Consider the following 17,213-nt stretch of genomic DNA (forward strand, 5'->3'; position numbering starts at 1 on the left):
TCTTGACCATCATGAGCGCTGGGAGTGGGCATCCTTGTCTTGTCTCAGATTTTAGCAGGAAGATTTTCAGTTTTTCTCCATTGAGTATTTTATTGGCTCTGGGTTTGTCATAAATGCTTTTATTATATTAATATATGTTCTCTTTTTACCCACTTTGTTAAGAGTTTTTATCATGAATGGATTTTGAATTTTGTCAAATGTTTTTTCTGCCTCTATTGAGATGGTCATGTAGTTTTAACTTTTCTTTTGTTAATGTGATGTATTACACTGATTGATGCATATATGTTGAACCATTCTTGTGATTGTGGGGTGAATCCCACTTGGTCATGGTATATGATTTTCTTTTTTTTCTTTTTTGGCTGAGCCCATGGAAGTTCCTGGGCCAGGGATGGAATCTAAGCCACAGATGAGACCTATGCCATGGCAGTGGCAGCACTGGATCCTGTGCCAGAGTGGGAATCAAACCCATGCTGCTTCAGAGGCAACATTGTTTCATAAACCCACTGCACTACATTGGGATCTTCAAACTTTGTTTTTTATGTGTTGTTGGATTCAATTTGCTAAACTATTGTTGATAATTTTTGCATCTATATTCATCAAAGATACTGGCCTCTGATTTCCTTTTTTGGTGTTATCTTTGTCTGATTTTGGTATTAGGGTGATGGTGGCTTCATAGAATGTCTTTGGGAGTTTTCCCTCCTCTTCAATCTTTTGAAAAAGTTTAAGAAAGATCAGTATCAGTTCTTTGCATGTTTTGTATAATCTGCCTGTGAAGTCATTTGGTCCTGGACTTCTGTTTGTAGGAAGTTTTTAAATTTCATATTTAATTTCACTTCTAGTAATTAGTCTGTTCAAATTATTTATTTCTCATGCTTGTAATATTTAAAAAATATTTTATGTAAGTGTAGTTGACTTAACAATGCTAATTTCTGCTGTATGACAAAGTGACCCAGTCATACATATACACATATCCCTTCTCTCTGATTCTTTCCCCCTACTGATTATCACAGGATATTGGGTAAAGTTCCCTGTGCTATACAATAGATCCCCGTGGGCCAGTCATTCCATATACCACAGTGTGCACATGCCAATCCCAGACCTCCAATCAATCCTCTCCCCCTCTTCCTGTCCCCTTGGTAACCACAAATTTGTTTTCAAACTCTGAGTCTGTTTCTATTTTGTAGATAAAGTTCATTTGTGCTATATTCTAAACTCCACATATAAGTGATATTATATGATATTTTTCTCTTTCTGACTTCTTCCACTTAGTGTAACTTCTAGTTGCACCTATGTTACTACAAATAGCATTATTTTGTTCTTTTTATGGCTGAGTAGTAGTCTACTCTATGTATGTATCACATCTTCTTAATCCATTCATCTGTTGATGGACATTTAGATCATTTCCACATCTTGGCTATTGTGAGTAGTGTTGCTATGAACATAGGGGTGCATGTATCTTTCTGAATTATAGTATTCTCTGGATGTATGCCCAGGAGTGGGATTGTTGGATTCATATGGTAACTCTGTTTTTAGTTTTTGTAGGAATCTCCATACAGTTTTCTTTTCTTTTCTTTTTTTTTTTTTTTTTTTTTTGTCTTTTTTTGCCATTTCTTGGGCTGCTCCTGCGGCATATGGAGGTTCCCGGGCTAGGGGGTCGAATCAGAGCTGTAGCTGCCAGCCTATGCCAGAGCCACAGCAACGCAGGATCCGAGCCACGTCTGCGACCTACACCACAGCTCACGGCAATGCCGGAACCTTGACCCACTGAGCAAGGGTAGGGATTGAACCCGCAACCTCATGGTTCCTAGTCGGATTTGTTAACCACTGCGCCACGACGGGAACTCCTCCATACAGTTTTCTATAGTGGCTGGGCCAGTTTACATTGCAACCAGCAGTGTGGGAAGATTCCTTTTTCTCCATATCCTCTCTAGCATTTGTTATTTGTAGACTTATTAATTATAGCCATTCTGACCTGTGAGAGGTGGTACCTCACCTCATTGTAGTTTTGATTTGCATTTCTTTGATAATTACATGCTTGTGTATTTTTATTTTTAAAATGTCGCTAAGATATATGTAGTAATTGGTCTGTTCAAATTATTTATTTATTTTAATATATGTGTGTATATATATATATACACACATATATAAAATTTATCATTTTACCAATTTTTAAGTGTGGTATTCTGGAGCATTAAGTACAATCTCATTGCTTTGCTACAATAGCAACTGCCCATCTATAGAACTTTACCTTTTTCTCAAACTTAAATTCCATTCCCATTAAACTATAATTCCCCTTTCTGCCTTCCATCAGCCCTTAGCAACCACCATTCTTCTTTCTATCCTATGACTTTGTCTGCTCTAGATATCTCATTAAAGTGGAGTCATACAGTATTTGTCTTTTTGTGACTGGCTTATTTCTTTATCTTAGATGTCTTCAATCTTCACATTGTAGCATGTATCAGAATTTGCTTCCTTCTAAAGGCTGTATAATATTCCATTTTTAATATATACCACATTTTGTTTATTCCTTCATCCCTTGTTAGATCCTTGGATCCTTTCCACTCTGACTATTGTGTATAAAGCTGCTATGAACATGGGTGCATAAACATATGTTCAAGTCCCTGTTTTCAATTCTTCTTCTGTGTTGTATTTTTCCATATTGCATTTATCATTATCCAACAGTCTTCTCTTTCCCCACAACCAGTGATGCAAGTGATTTCTGCTTAGAAAAGATAATCTCAAAGATTATATTTGTAGGGTCTTAAAGGACCTGAACCACTTTTTCTAACCTAGCAACTTCATTCTAATTCCTTTTAAAAAATCTATAAATACTTAGTTCTTAAAAGTACCCTTTAGATCAGCCATTTTACTTGTTTCATCATTAATGAGTTGATAAATCTTTGATACATGTTCATTCTATATTTTTATGAGTCATATTCTTGGCTTTTAAAAATGTATGCATTGACATTCCAGAAGTTTTTACTAGGAAACAAAACCTGCATTTGTGGGATGAAATTAAATGTTTCAGTCATTTGTAGAACCCCAGAAGCCAGGTGGGGGCTGCAGGTATGCTGGAGCCACCAGAACTAAGCACCAGCAGCATGTATGCTTCTAAGAGGTCAGGGCTGGTCTTCCTAAGTCATGGCCCTTGCTTGTGCAGTCTGGGGATATGCAGATCCCAGGGAGCTCGTGAGGCCCTGGCTCTGTGGGACCCAGGAAAGCTGGTGTGCTTTCTTCAATACGGCAGTGGCCTATACTTAGCAACTTCCAAGAGCCAAGCACATTCTAAAGGCTTCAAATGCATCCACTGATTCTCATACCGTCCCCACAAGACAGATAGCATTTTGCAGATGAGCAAACAAACTCCATGGGGTGAAGTCACCAAGATCATGGTGGGAGGGGAAATTAGAGGCAAAAGACTTAAGTGCAGGTTCTGTGATGGTTCTAAAATGAATAGGTCTGTGTGCGTTGTGATAATGGGGGAATTCTTTCTCTGCTCTGCAATTTCAGTGGAGATCAATGCTGAGCAAAGTGTGAGGTCCTACCTGAGTAAGGGACACCCTCACCCTTGGGGGCAAATAGCACCCACAGGGGACAGTGCACCTCCAGGGGACTTGCTGAGGGGTGTCCAAGAATAGGGTCTCCACCAGCTGCTGCTCCCATGTCATCGTGGCGGCGTGAGGACCGTGGCAGGGTGCTGCCATGTGGGGGAGAGCAAGATGCAGTCAAGGGGCTCTTTACCCCCACAGCACTCCTGGGGTGGGCAAAGAAGTATTTCTTCTGTCCCAAGCCAAGGGAGGGGAACCCCTGTTTGGGTGCCCATGCCCTTCCCCCCTCCCACCCCCACTGGTGAGCATCTTATTGGTGGAAAGTTGGTGGAGACCTGCTTCATGGGCTTCATGGGCTAGATCAAGTGTGTCTAGCCTAGTTCCCTCTAAGGGGTGACAAAAGTGGATGTCACGCAAGCTTGCTGGCTCATGGGACTAGGGGCTGCAGACTTGCTGGGGACATAGCTCAGGTTGAAGATGTATACATTTTGGAGAACTGTGGCCTGAGGGGTCAGTCGGAGGATGGGGCTGGGGGTTTGAGGGACACCCAGTGCCTGGGGGCTGCTCACCATTTGTCAACAGGTAGACCCCAGTCAAAAAACTGGATCAGTGGAAGGACCCAGACAGGGAGAGGCCTGTGACCTTTCTAAGGGCGATGTCTAAAGTTGTCCAGTTTCTGCCCAGATCTCACCTATATCTTTTCCTTAGAGGGGTGGTGTAGGGAGGGAAGGGGGGAAGCTAAGCTCCTCTCCCAGTGCCTGGAGCCCAAGCCTAGCCTAGAGGTGGAGCAGTTTTTTTTTTTTTTTTTAAGTTTTATTGAAGTATAGTTAATTTACAAGTCTGTGATAATTTCTGCTGTACAACAAAGTGACCCAGTCACCCATATATACCCATCCATTCTCTCTTAGATTCTTTTCATACATAGATTATCACAGACTACGGGTAGAGTTCTTCATGCTACACAGCAGAGCCCTGTTGGTCTATTGTGTAGTTTTGATGGGATATGAATTGAGGTTTGTAAAAGATAAGAACCTGGAAAGGAAACTGTAAGAACCAAGGGACCCAGAAGTATAATGCTGAGTTTATCAGCTGTGATGGAATGGGCAGCTGGGGGCAGTTGGAAAAATAAGTATAGTCCTTGAATTCTCCACGCCTCCGTCTTCTCATCTGGAAAATGGGCATAATAGCAGCATCTACCTCTTAAAGGCACTGTTGGGATGAACTGAGTTTGTCTGCGTAAAGCCTCTGGAACAGTGCCTGGCACATAGAAGATGCTAAAAGATGGGCTGTTAGTCAATTTCCAAGTTGTGATTTCATGCATCCGTGCGTTGTGTTTCCTTGCTCCTTTCCTTGACAGCAGACATCTGTGTGCTGTGGAATCTGCTTTCTGTGAAAGGGGACAGAGGTGGGGATGGGGCTCCTGGGGCCAGGCTTCAGGAGGCAGCCAAAGGACCTCTAGTGCAAAGCATGTTTTGCTCTCCAAGGCTTTTGGCAGCCCCAGTGCATAGATACTCAAGGGCTGGGTGAAGATGGGGCAGTTGTGTCCACAGAGAAAAAGCATTAAGGACATTTTGCTTTAGAAATAGGGCTGCATACTGTGTGGGGGAACTGGGCAACCCCCAGCCCACCCCTGGGAGCAGGGAGGTCATGGCTGGCAAGCTTCCAAAAGCAGAATTGCAAGGAGCCCCAGATGAATCTTCCAGAAACTCCTCAGGAAACTTCTGCCAGGTGATAGCAGGGGAAGGCAGGACAAGGCACAGTGTTCCGCCTACTAGCCACTTAATCAGGGCTACCTCCCTAACTGGGGAGTTCCTGGGGGAGTAATTCACTTCTGTTTCCCTTCCCTCATGGAGAAATTCCAGAGGGTTCCCCTCTCCCATTCTGTGCGTGCCAAGGAGGCCAGGGAGACTGAGGATTATCGGCTTGACCAGGCGACAGAGTCTCTTGTGTTTCATCGCCGTGCTGGTTTCACAGAACGTGCCCATTTAGGAAGTGGGCTCTGGACCAGGAGGGAGCCCCTGGGGATGACTAGGAGGCAGGATGACCAGGAGGCAGGATGATATCTTCCCCCACTCGCAGTCTCGTCCCCCCCCACCCCCACCGCCTGTCCCGCCCCGAGTCAGACACTCAGCCGGGGCCAAGAGGTGAAGTTCTTGTTTATTGTTGTAGCAACTCTTAACAGACATTAGCGTTCAGTTAAATAAAGAAAGAGAACACATTACATACATCACGACCCCCAAAACGGTACGGAGGAAGGGGAGGGCGGGCCAGCCCGGGGACCGGACTGTCAGAGGAAGTACATTCAGTGGGTGTGCGGCATCCACATTCCAGGCTCACGTGTATATATATCTTATTTATAGATTTATTTATATTTATATATAGAGATCGAGTTTTGTGTATACAAAGAACCATATTGTTACAAATACAATACTATACTTCTCCCCACGCTTTACAATAAGCTCTATTCCACCCTCTTTACAGAACAATAGTACAAGTTGATACTTTAGGGGCTGTGCTGAATATGTACAAGGAATGTCCTTCCCACAGCGTCCCCACCACGGCCTTGAGGGAGGGATGGGACCAAAGATCGGGTGTATGTGTGTGTGTGTGTGTGTGTGTTGTGTGTGTGCTCAAGTCAGCCCCAAAGTCGGCCTCAATCAGGGAAGGAGCAGACAGACGTGAAACTCAAACCAGCAAGTGGCCGTGTGGGTGGGAGAGTAAACACACCTACAAGGAGGTGGGTGCCCTTGGTTGTAAACATTGGTTAACAGCCTCACCGCTGGGTCAGGGGACCCGAGAAGGGCTCGTGGTGGGGTGCCATCTGCGCGTGGACAGCGTCTAGGGTGTGAATAGGGCTGTGGGCTGGCGGGAGCGATGCGGGAGGTAGTAGGTTACTCTGGGACTCTCCGAGGCCGGTGCTGATGGGTGTGTTCAGAAAGCAGACCCGGCGGCAGCAACGCGAGTCCAGCGCCCCGGGGATGGGTTCCAGGTCTGGAGGAGCCGCTGCGGGGAGGGGAGCAGGCTCCAGGCATGGGGCTCTGGGGGCTTTGTCCTCTCGTGAACCCAAGACTGATGGTGGCTCCCTGAAATGCTCACATTTGAGAAGACCGAGGTGGGGTGGGTTCTGGGGCATCCTGGCTGGACCAGGAGGGGTAGACGGATCTGGGAATCTGTCCCCAAAGCTGAGTCACCAGCACGATCTAGCCAGGCAGCAAGAGTGGCTTTTTGTCCAGGGCCATGTTTGGGAAGGCTGCTCTGTACAGTCTTCCCCATTACATGGGGTTTTCAGATATTTACAAGTATAACTATATAAACTGGGGTGTCAGAAAGGCAATGGACCACCACCTCCGGGGGGACTTTCAAAAACAGTTACTATTAAGATTCTGCCTCTGTGGTTAATTTCCAAAGGTGGGTTAATTCCCTCTATCCAGTGGGAGCAGGGAAATGAATACACTTCACCCGGCTGAATGTGGACCAAGCTACAGAAATATTCGGGGTGAGAAGCCACTTTTAGTAGCACAAGAGTATGTGATGGATAATCTTATATTAAAGTACTATAGCCTTCTAGGGGAGTTTACCAACATCTGCCAAGACACTTTCCAAGATTTTTGCGCCACAGCAAATAAAGTACATTCTATCTCCTCTCTCCTTTGGGTGAAGATACTTCCCTGTAATTATGCAGGAGGCCGCCCAGGGATGTGATGACAGGGTTCCTGTCCCCTGGCCAGGCAGGCAGACGCCCTGAGCAGTCACTCTGGGAGTAGATGGTGTTGGTGATTTCCCAAGGCTCCTTATGCCTGAAATACCACCCAGCATACCTCAGTGCTGGCTCACCACCTCTGTCTGGCAAAGGAAATACGAACTTATGACTCTTCAGTATTTACTTATCTCATCAGACACTATAGTTTGGTAAATGGACAACCTGGAGCGGAGGTTCCTGGCTCCTCTCATTTGTGGTAGGTCAGGCTTGGGGCGGGTCTCCCAGCAGCACTCAGCTAAGCATCCTCAAAGGCGATCCAGGGGTCCCCAACGGCCCACCCTGGACCCTTGGCAAAGGGGCAGCCCCGCCACTCTTGAGCAGGGCTTGTCGTCTAGTGACACTGGGAGTCCAGCCATTTAACGCTGATGAAAAGTTCAGGTTTGTGACTCTAAGCATAAAACTCAGAGATCCCTGGGGCCCTGACGAACACATCTCTGGTGGAAGTCTCCTGGTGCTATTCTTTTCCCATTTTCTCCCTTCCCCAAATCCCTCCATTTGGTATATAAATACTTACTGCCCCACAAGTGCTCACCGGGTTCCTATTTGCACAGACACAACCTAAATATCCCAGATGTTGAGAAGAGGGACTATATTAGTATCACAAAATATATTAGTTTCTCTTCCCCTGTCTCTCCTGAGGTTGCAAACAAAACAGAAACCAAACCAAGCCACACCCCACCCACATGAAAACAAAACGCTCTTTGGACCAAGAGTACACAAAAATTGGCTCAGAATCCTGATACTACGAAAACATCAGCACTGAACGGAGACGAAACCCATGGACATGAGGCACCGGATGAAAACATGTAATATTCCATGCCAAAGACAAGCTCCGTCAGGCCCCCCGAGGCAGCACGCTCTTTCTGGGACACATTTGGAGATCCTTAGGCATTGCTTGAGGTCACGACAGTCCCCATAATTGTGGGGTTTATGTACTTGGTCTGGCCTTTCAAATGTCACAGCCTGCCTAGTGGTCCTGAGCAGGGAAGGCTGGTCCCACCTCGGGCCAGGAAGCACGACACAGTGACATAGGATCCTCGCCTCAAGGGGAGCAGTCCATCCCTCCCAGACTCCCAGCGTGATGTGTGTGCACATGGAGGGTGGGGGTGCAAGGGGGCTCCCACTAGAACACAAGCCAAGGCGCTGCTGGCAGGGCCGGGCCTCAGAAGGACGTCTCTCTCCAAACAGAGCTCAGCAGCCCCCACAGGCCTCACCTGCCGGGGGAAGGGGTCTTGTGGGGAGGTGATATGGGTTTTCCAGGGGCTCTGGGTGCCTCCTTGGTGGCAGGGAGGAGGGAAGGGTGATCTATGTGCCAGTGAGACTGTGTACGTACGTGTGAGATGCCGAAGGAGGCAGAGAGTGCCTGCCCGAGTTTATCTAACGGCTGGTAACCTCAGGAAGCTGAGATACCCTGGAAATCGCCCTGTTCTCTGCAATGCGGTAGTTTCCTTGTCCAGGGCAGTTTCCCTCGATCCTTGGGTGAAAAGGCTCAGATTAGAAAACACAATTATGTTGAAACTGAAACCAGCGATAGAAGAGGCGTAAGGTTGGCTCAGAAATCCTGGGTGGACGTAACGTATGCTGCCCCCAGGACGGTGGGCAGGCTTATCTATAAAGACATGGGCCGGCCCCCCTGTTACGACCAGGTTCCCGTACACGGAGGGGAGGAGAGCAGAGATCAGCGACTGGACTGTAGGCACTGCTGAGTCAGCTTCTTCCTCACCCCCAGGAGCTCCTCAGAGAGGGCTGCACCTCTGGGGAAGCGAGGATTCTTCCTGGGTGGTGACAACCCTCAAGGGAGTGCATACAAAACTTCCCTGGTATTAAAAACAAAAAATGCAAACTGGAGAGAGACAGAGCACAGAGAGGGAGGTCTCTGTAGATTCTTTTCCTCCTGTGTCAGACCGAGTGCTGGGCGTGAGTGGGGAATGTCTCAGTGGGCACACAGATGCAGCACGAGAAACACAACCACAAGTGAGGAGAGTCCTCCATGCATGCCGCGGGCGCGGGTGCAGCCTCAGATGTACACGGGCTGCTCCTGGGCCGTCAGCAGTCTGTACATGGCAGCCGGCATCGTCTTCATGTGAATCTGAGGGCAGAAGCACACATTAATGCGGACTGGGGTTCTGGGGGCTGTGTGGGCACTGCAGTGCCTCTCACCGTGGGGGGAGGCTTGAAAGTACACCCTGTTCATCTCCCCCCAACTCCCATTACTAATGGGGACCTGACCCAGGTGGCCTCCAGGAAGACCAGAATCCAGGGGCTTTCTACAAAGTTAAGGGTGATAGCAAAAAATGAACACCAGGTAAGGTTTATTTGCCATAGTACTCTTGCTCTAGCAGGCCTTTTATTAAAATTAAGTAAGGGAGGGAGAGGGAGAGAGAAAGAAAGAGAAAGGAAAGGAAAGGAAGAAAGAAAGAAAAGAAATTGAGAAAGAACGTCTTAAAACAGAAGGAGGACCACTGTGGGGTTTTTGGCTGCTTCTCCATCCCTCAGCAGGCAGTCAGCCCCGAAACAGCTGTCAGAGCCCCAGCCCAGCCAGGGAGCTGCCTTTGGGGGCGCTGGTGATAAGACGTGAATCTAAGACTTGAATCTTCTAGGCACTTTTGGTGGGATTAGATGGGGGAAATGCAAAGAACTTAGGCAGCCATGGAGAGAAGGTGCCCAAATCTGAGAGGCGAAATGAGAAGGTTAGGCAAAGGGGGGTGGAGTCGAAGGCTGGAGGCGATGTGATGGGATTTCAAGGGGGCGGCTCTCAGACAACTGCTTGTTTCCACAGTTAAAATGGTCTGAGGTGTGGTCAGGGCGGGGAGGGACACTCAGGGCCAGAGTGAGCACGGAGTTGGGGGCAGGAGGGGACCCCCCCCAGCCCTGGACCCTCCCTTACCTCCCCCACGGCGTTGGAGAGGATGTGGACGATCTTCTCGTGCGGGGTGGCGACCACGCTCTGCCCGTTGATTTCAATGATGCGATGTCCCACGCGGACGCCTCCTCTCTCCGCTATGCCCCCTCGCATGAGGCTGCAGATCTAGCAGAGTCAAAGGCCAAGTTATCCATCCTGAGCAGCATCGCAGGGGGAAGGGGTGGGGGCAGGAGACTGCTTTTCCTAGAACCAGCCCCAGTCCCCAGCGCTCTCATCTCTGAGAAGCTGCCACAGTCAAGTTTTGGACATTTATACTTCCTTGTTTCTGTTTACAAGAGATACAGCTCTCAAGGCCCAGATCTGCCCCCCGACCCCGACCTCCTATCCACGCACTTTGCACAGGGAACGTAGCACCACACAGGATTTCCTGGCCCAGTGAATTTTGACTACAATTTACTCTTCATCCCGGCTTGGTCTTGGTAATGAGAGCTGTCTGAGCCCATCCCAGAGTTGGTAATGTTTCAAATTGTCAGCTTGTGTAACACAGGTTAGTATTATCTGGGCCTCCAACACTGAACTGGGTAATGCTAACAGCTGGCTTTTCAGGGTCACAGTTACATGAATTAAAAATGGGACTAGAACCTGCTAGAACCCCACTTTGTGTTCCAAAGGGTGGTCAGCTGGAGGGCAACAGCTCCTTTTGGCCTTCCCAGCTCAGTGGCTCTTGTTCCACCTCTTCTCGCAGAAATGAGCAGGTGGCTGGCTTTTGTCTCAGTGCAGCCAGGCAGGGGCAAAGGCTGCAGGCTGGTGGAGGGCTCTGGGCTTGGTCCTGCAGGTGAAGCCTCCCGACCTCACACAAAGCATGCAGAACTTCCCCGAAAGAACATGATATGAAGTTACAAAGTTGACTTTTCACTCTTGACTGTGCACTTTTCTTTAAAAGCCTGTATAGATGAGACTGCAATATCTTGGGACAACATGCTTTCTGTGTCTGTGAGTGTGTGGACCCTTCAGCCCATCAGGAATTCTGGGGGTCACAACCTTTGGTGCTTTCCCTGCTGTAGATAAAACTAAGGGGGCCCTGAAGACCCCACATCTATCATATGACAATTCTTTGATAATACCTAAACCACTTTTAATATTACTCAAATATTCCCAAGGCAAACAAAGAAGTATCAACACATAAAAACAGGTCATCAGGCCAAAACTGTAAGAAGCGATCCTGGCTCCTTTCTTAAGATGAAAATGAGGCTGCTTAGGTACACAGGACAGATAAAGTGGGCTGGATTATTTCAGCTCTGACTGGAAACTACAACGGTATTTCTAAACCTGAAGACATACTTGGAATAAAATGTTAATTACTCACAAATATTAATTAAAATTTAAGTGGGGAGGGGAGAATAGGGTTTTTCCATCTGCACAGGAGAGAGGGAGGGCACATCCAAAATCTGTAATATCAAGAAGGTTACATATTTGTCACCAAAGCCCAGAATTACTGTGAGTGCAGAACAAAGCAAACCAGGACCAAGAGGGAGGGGTACTGAGGATGGCATTTCGGTTTGGGATGAAGAATAAGTTCTGGAAATAGGCACGATAGTCACACCCACTTCATCAATGTCCTTAATCAAAGAGTATGATTAAACATGGTTTAAAGGGCAAACTTAACGTTGTGTATGCTTTATCACAATGAAAGGGGAAGAAAAGGAAATCTTTTAAGGCAGACATCCAAGTGATGAAAATACTCTCTCCAAAGTGCCCAGTGAGGATAAAAATGCAAGGCCAAGATCATGCACGTATAACTCCCCCAGGGCTGGGTCCTCAGCCTGGGCTGCAGAGGAATCACCAGTGGAGGGGATATAGCAGAGCCTAGTCCCCTGGGCCCTGTGGCCCCAGCCTGGGCAACAGCAGCAGCGCCGGCAGCCCCGGGCTGGTGGGGAAGGTGGGTGTCTCCCCAACTATCTCAGGTTGGCAGAGGGGAGGGCCCTCCACCGCCCCTGGGGAAGGCACAGAATTCTCTGCCCACAGAGGAAGCCAGTCTGCCTTCACCCATTTGTCCCTTTCTTGCTGGGTTCTTTACAAGAGGTGAACGGCTTTGAAAAACACCAAAAACCCCCCAAGCCCTGGGCTGCAGTTTTGTGTCAGACTTTTGGAAAAGGCGTGGGGCTGGACTTACAATTCCGTTCTGAACACTGAACCCCAGCTGGTAGCGAAGGTCTGGTCTCCTGATCAACACGGTGGTCACCGGCGGACACCTCACAATATTCAGCTTGACCCGGGCCTGATTCTTCAAGCCCTGAAATGTGAATCAGGTACAGGGGATTCAATGACCATTGAGGCTGACACAAGAGATAAAAGCAGGAGTTCCTGCGGAGGCTCAGCGGGTTAAGAACACAACCTAGTGTCCAAGGAGGAGGCAAGTTCAATCCTGGCCTCACTCAGGGGGTTAAGGATCTGGCGCTGCCACAAGATATGGCATAGGTCGCAGCTGTGGCTTGGATCCATTGTGACTGTGGCTGTGGTGCAGGCCGGCAGCTGCAGCTCCCATTTGACCCCTAGCCTGGGAACCTCCATATGCTTCAGGCGTGGCCCTACAAAGAAAAAAGATAAAAGCAGATGGCACCAAAGGCACAATATACCCTGCTGAGCCTTAGTGCCCCCTCATCCAGCTGGACAGCACCTGAGCTGGACAGTCCATGCTAGACTCTGTCAACTCAGAGGAGAAAACTGCCCGGTTTACACGGAGCCCTTTCGTCCTGCACGAGAGCAGTTCCTGTGGGCAGTGCCTTCATTTTGGGAAATGGGCTGTGTTCAAGGCATCTGAACCAAGCAGTCACCTGCGTGGCTCCGACAGCCACGCGTGCTTTTTGGCTTGGAAAGATGGAGGATGCACACCCTTGCTCTTGGTCAGGTGAGAGCCACACGTGAACGGAGCTGTTCCTCCAAAAGGCATGCACGTAGCAATTCCTCCTCTCCTAACAAAGCAGTCTCACTCACAGCACTGGCCCAGGTCACCAGGGTTGCCGTCTCTCATCCCTGAGGCTCTGGTCCCCCACTCACTCTGCCTGTTGGGAGTTGTACAGCTTCTCAGCATTCCCAGGAGTGCCTGCAGAGACGTGGGATGCAGAGGCAGGACCCCAACCAGGGAAGGCCTCCATGGCCCAGTGAAGAGGGTGGTAGCACCAGTGCTGGTGGAGAGGGAGTAGAAGGAAATGGGACTTGGAGATGGTCCCCAATTTCTTGCTCCTTGGTAACTTGTCCCTCCCTCAAGTTGGGATGGAGTATAGAGGCAAAGTTGGTTTTTAGAGATTAAAAGGGACTCCATCTGGTTTCTGAGCCTGTTTAGAATGCTTCCTCCATCCCACTCTAAGTGGAGCTTGGGGCCCATCTTACTGACCTTTGAATACATGCCCAGTAGGGACCAGAGCCCGAGTCTGTGGGAGCACCCCTACAATGTCATCACAGAGCTACACTTTTCCTCACTCTGGCCCTCCGGCGCTGGGGCAGTTCTGCCCCCACTGACCCCATCACTGACTCATGAGCCTCACCCAAGAGGAAGGTGCCAAGTCCTTCAAAAATAATTCAGTTCTGAAATGCACTTGCCCTCCCATATCTCCCCAGAGTGCAAGTTCTGCCTCAGGCCACCCCCACCTGCCAGATGGGCCAAACCAAATGGCCCAGAGCAGGGGCTCTACAACCTGTTCCTACCATGGCACACAGAGGAGAAGCCTGGAGTAGAGGGACCCCGGCTTGTGGCCGGAGGCCCTGCTTTGAGAACTGAAGTGGGGCGAACTCAGCACTCCTGCCACTGGACTCCCATCCAGCAAGGCCCGCTGACTGGGGGGCGGTGCCGAGCCCTCTGCTCCAAAGGGTCAGGTGTGAGGGGAGAAGCTGTTCCTAGAAGATGGTGCAGTGGGGTGAGTGAGCATCCTCTCCTCCAGGAGAGAGCGGTCAGCAGAGAAGGGCCAGGCTCTACTGCCCCAAGTCCACAGTATCCCCCCCATCAGCGCACAGATGGGGCCAGTGTGCACCCTCTCTGGCGAAGTAGAGAGGGTGCCGGGAGAACGAAGACAAATCCATGTTGGCGAAAAGGGTGTTCGGCTCTTAGTCTACAAATAGGAATCTGGAATTCTACAGCCGAGGCTGCCAGCTCCCCGCAGGAGGTCAGGACTTCCACCTCACATCGTACCGATGGGGATGCAGACACAGAATTCAACTTCCCCACCCAAGGCTCAGTGGGGTCTGGACCAGAGTGATGGACCCCCAGCTCAGGCTTCTGCCTTCCTCACAAGCACCTTGTCAAGCAGAGAGGTGAAAATGGTGTTAGATGACTTCGCTGCCAACAGAACTTGGGGCAAGAGTGTGACTTACCTGAGTGGCAGAGGTGACCCACACATATTTTGCTTCTATGTAATGAAGATAATGCCTTAGACCGAGGGATGGATAGGGGCTTTGGGCCTCTGGTTGTCTGGCTTTATTATGCGTAGCCAACAGGTATATTTACCTGTGATTCTCAAAGTGGGGACCCCACACCAACACCACCAGCTTCACCTGGCCACTTCTGGTAGGAACGCACAGTCTGGGGTCCACCCAGACCCGTGGAATCAGAAACTCCAGGGTGGGACCCAACAATCTCTGTGTTAACAAGTCTCCTGGATGACCTGATACACACTTCCTGGTGACAGACTCAATTTTGAGAACTGGTAGAGACCCTGCCACAGGAAAATGAACCTGCACGATCGGCGCCAAAGACGTCAGCTTACTGACGTCAGCTTACTATTTCCGAGAGCGCACGGGGCTAGGAACGACAAAGCCAGATGCCCAGTCAGCCCCCTGTGTGTGTGTACCCCTAAGGTCACTGTCCATCAAAACCCATCCTGTCACTGACTTTCACCACGCACCAATCTAGGGCGTCACAGGAGCTGTTTTCTTTAATCTCCTTGGAAAACTGGAAGCTCTGAATTACGCCAGCTTTAAAGAGGATATTGCGGCTCCAATCTGCTAAGCAATTCAGACAAGTTCACCCACAGCAAAGTTCAGTCCCAGGTCCATTTGTATTCAAACCCACAGCATCTTCTCCAATACTGTTATTCCCCCACAGAAACAACTGGAGGGGTCTGTGGTATTTATGCTTTAGGCCTGCTCTACAGAGAAGCCTGGGAGAGCTACAGAAGAATGAACCCGTGCCCCTCATCTTTGATCCTAGCCTTGCACGGGGCTGTGTTTTCAGCTTACTTTCCTACTGGCCATAGTTCTGCAGCGCTCCTACTCCCTGGCTGCCCCACTACCTCTGGGTGGTTCCAGCTTGTCTCTCAATGTATGTATTTTGAGGGGCTCAGTTTCATCTCCCACCTTTGCTGTTTCCTCAGTGTCCTGCATTGCTGTCTTCTGCAGGACCGGAGCCTCTCAATGGCTGTGATTTGGCTTGTGGTATGCACACACAGGCAGCTGTCACCCGCACCTCTCCACTGCTTCTGGAACATCTCTCGGAAACTTCTCTGGTTCAAGAAATGTCTTCAAATAAGAGTGACAGAGTAAGCCGAGGGTGACTCTCCTGGGGTGAAGGAAATCTGCGGAGATCTGGGGCTTCTGCTCAAGGGCAGGTGCCCTTGGCCATGCCCACAGGAGGAGGCACTGGAATTCTGACTCCATAGCAGGACCAACAGTGCTTGGTGAAGAGGTCTTGGCTGTGTCAGCAGACCTGGGCTCCAGCTGCATTTCCACCACACAGGCAGAGGTCTTAGACCCTCTACTCCTCCTCCTTCTATGTCTGTCTCTTCATCTTCACAGCAAGTGATGAAACCCACTAATGACTCTTCCATGTCTGATTTCTACAATTTCACCTCTTGTCACGCTTTTTTATTCTTCCCTAAACACGTCTGCTGACAACACCACATCTCAACCATCATGCTAAGAAACAGCTATTTCTAACATTAAAAATCAGCTTCTTTTCTGGGGGTGTGTGGAGGGTGGTGCTGAGATGCCATTTATGCATAGATTTCTGTCTCCCTTGAGTGACTTCTCTTTCTAACTCATTTAATCAGTGAACATATATGGATCACTTGCAATGCGCCAAGACATGTGTTAGGTGCTGGGAGTTAGTGGAGCGGGGCTTCTGGGAGCTCAGGGGAGGGCTGTGGGCACAGGCAGGGCAGCCAGAGCCCTCAGGCTTCTTGCCCCATCTCTCGCCAAATCACCAACCATAAGACCAGGAGTGTGTGGGACACAAAAGCAGCAAACACGAGGAGCATGTGTAAAACAAAACCCTCCAGACAAAACCACCTGCTTTCAACCACTTGGGTTGTTCAGGCATGTCTCTGAGCCATAGAAAAACCTTGCAGAGCTACTGAAAAGCAACAGAATAACTGTTTTCTCCAGGATACCTAAAAAGTTCACATTGCTTTGACGGGTTCTTTCTTTTTGTGTGAATTCATTTAAGATGCCCGATTCATCCCTCAGCGAAAGGATTTCTAGACTGGGGATATTTGCTGCAAGAAGCAGCCCAGAGGGGTGGTGGTTTGAAACAACCAGACCACGCATTTGCTCTGCTATTCCTAATCAATGCTTCAAGTTGGGTCCCATTAACTTGGATTTCTCAGCTGCCATTTTATTGGAGGTGCCAATTAAATAAATGGTCATTTGGTTCCCATGACAACAGTGGAATGGTGCAGCAAATTAAGAAATATGGTGGGAGGGGAGGAGTAGGGAAGAGGGGAAGGGAGAGGAGAGAAGCCAGGACCGTCTCTATAGCAACGGGAAAGCAGATCTGTGATGATCCTGTGGAAGGAAAGGGAAGTGATGCCCTCGTCTCAAAAAGAAAACAAATCTGGTGGACAGGACAGTGGAGGTGACGGCAAGAACGGCTGCTCTGCTACGGCTGCTCTGCTACCCTTTGGCTACCGATGATTACACTTTAGGATTTAGGATGGGAAAAATAATAAGAGCTAGGGAAGAAAGTAACGAAAATAATTCAATACATGCCATCTACTCTAGAAATGTACTCTATTCCCTATAACCAGGAGGAGAAAAGGTCAGCATGCATTAA

The 17,213-nt window shown here is 48.9% G+C and overlaps 1 protein-coding gene across 5 annotated transcripts in view; it reads right to left on the reverse strand.

Moving 5' to 3' along the window:
- Window positions 5,687–17,213, reverse strand: part of APBA1 (amyloid beta precursor protein binding family A member 1) — a 231,493-nt gene continuing 219,966 nt past the window's right edge. For 3 of the 5 annotated variants that reach the window (XM_021064688.1, XM_021064701.1, XM_021064683.1), the window contains 3 exons: window positions 12,345–12,464; window positions 10,196–10,336; window positions 5,694–9,397 (listed from right to left, as the gene is read on the reverse strand). In XM_021064688.1, the coding sequence (XP_020920347.1) occupies window positions 9,326–9,397; window positions 10,196–10,336; window positions 12,345–12,464 (333 nt within the window). In that variant the 3' untranslated portion in view covers window positions 5,694–9,325. Of the gene's footprint in view, window positions 9,398–10,195; window positions 10,337–12,344; window positions 12,465–17,213 lie in introns of all 5 variants that reach the window. The other 2 variants (XM_021064677.1, XM_021064697.1) reach the window with 2 other exon arrangements.

Source organism: Sus scrofa, chromosome 1 (assembly GCF_000003025.6).
Source record: "Sus scrofa isolate TJ Tabasco breed Duroc chromosome 1, Sscrofa11.1, whole genome shotgun sequence".
Lineage (NCBI taxonomy): Eukaryota > Metazoa > Chordata > Mammalia > Artiodactyla > Suidae > Sus > Sus scrofa.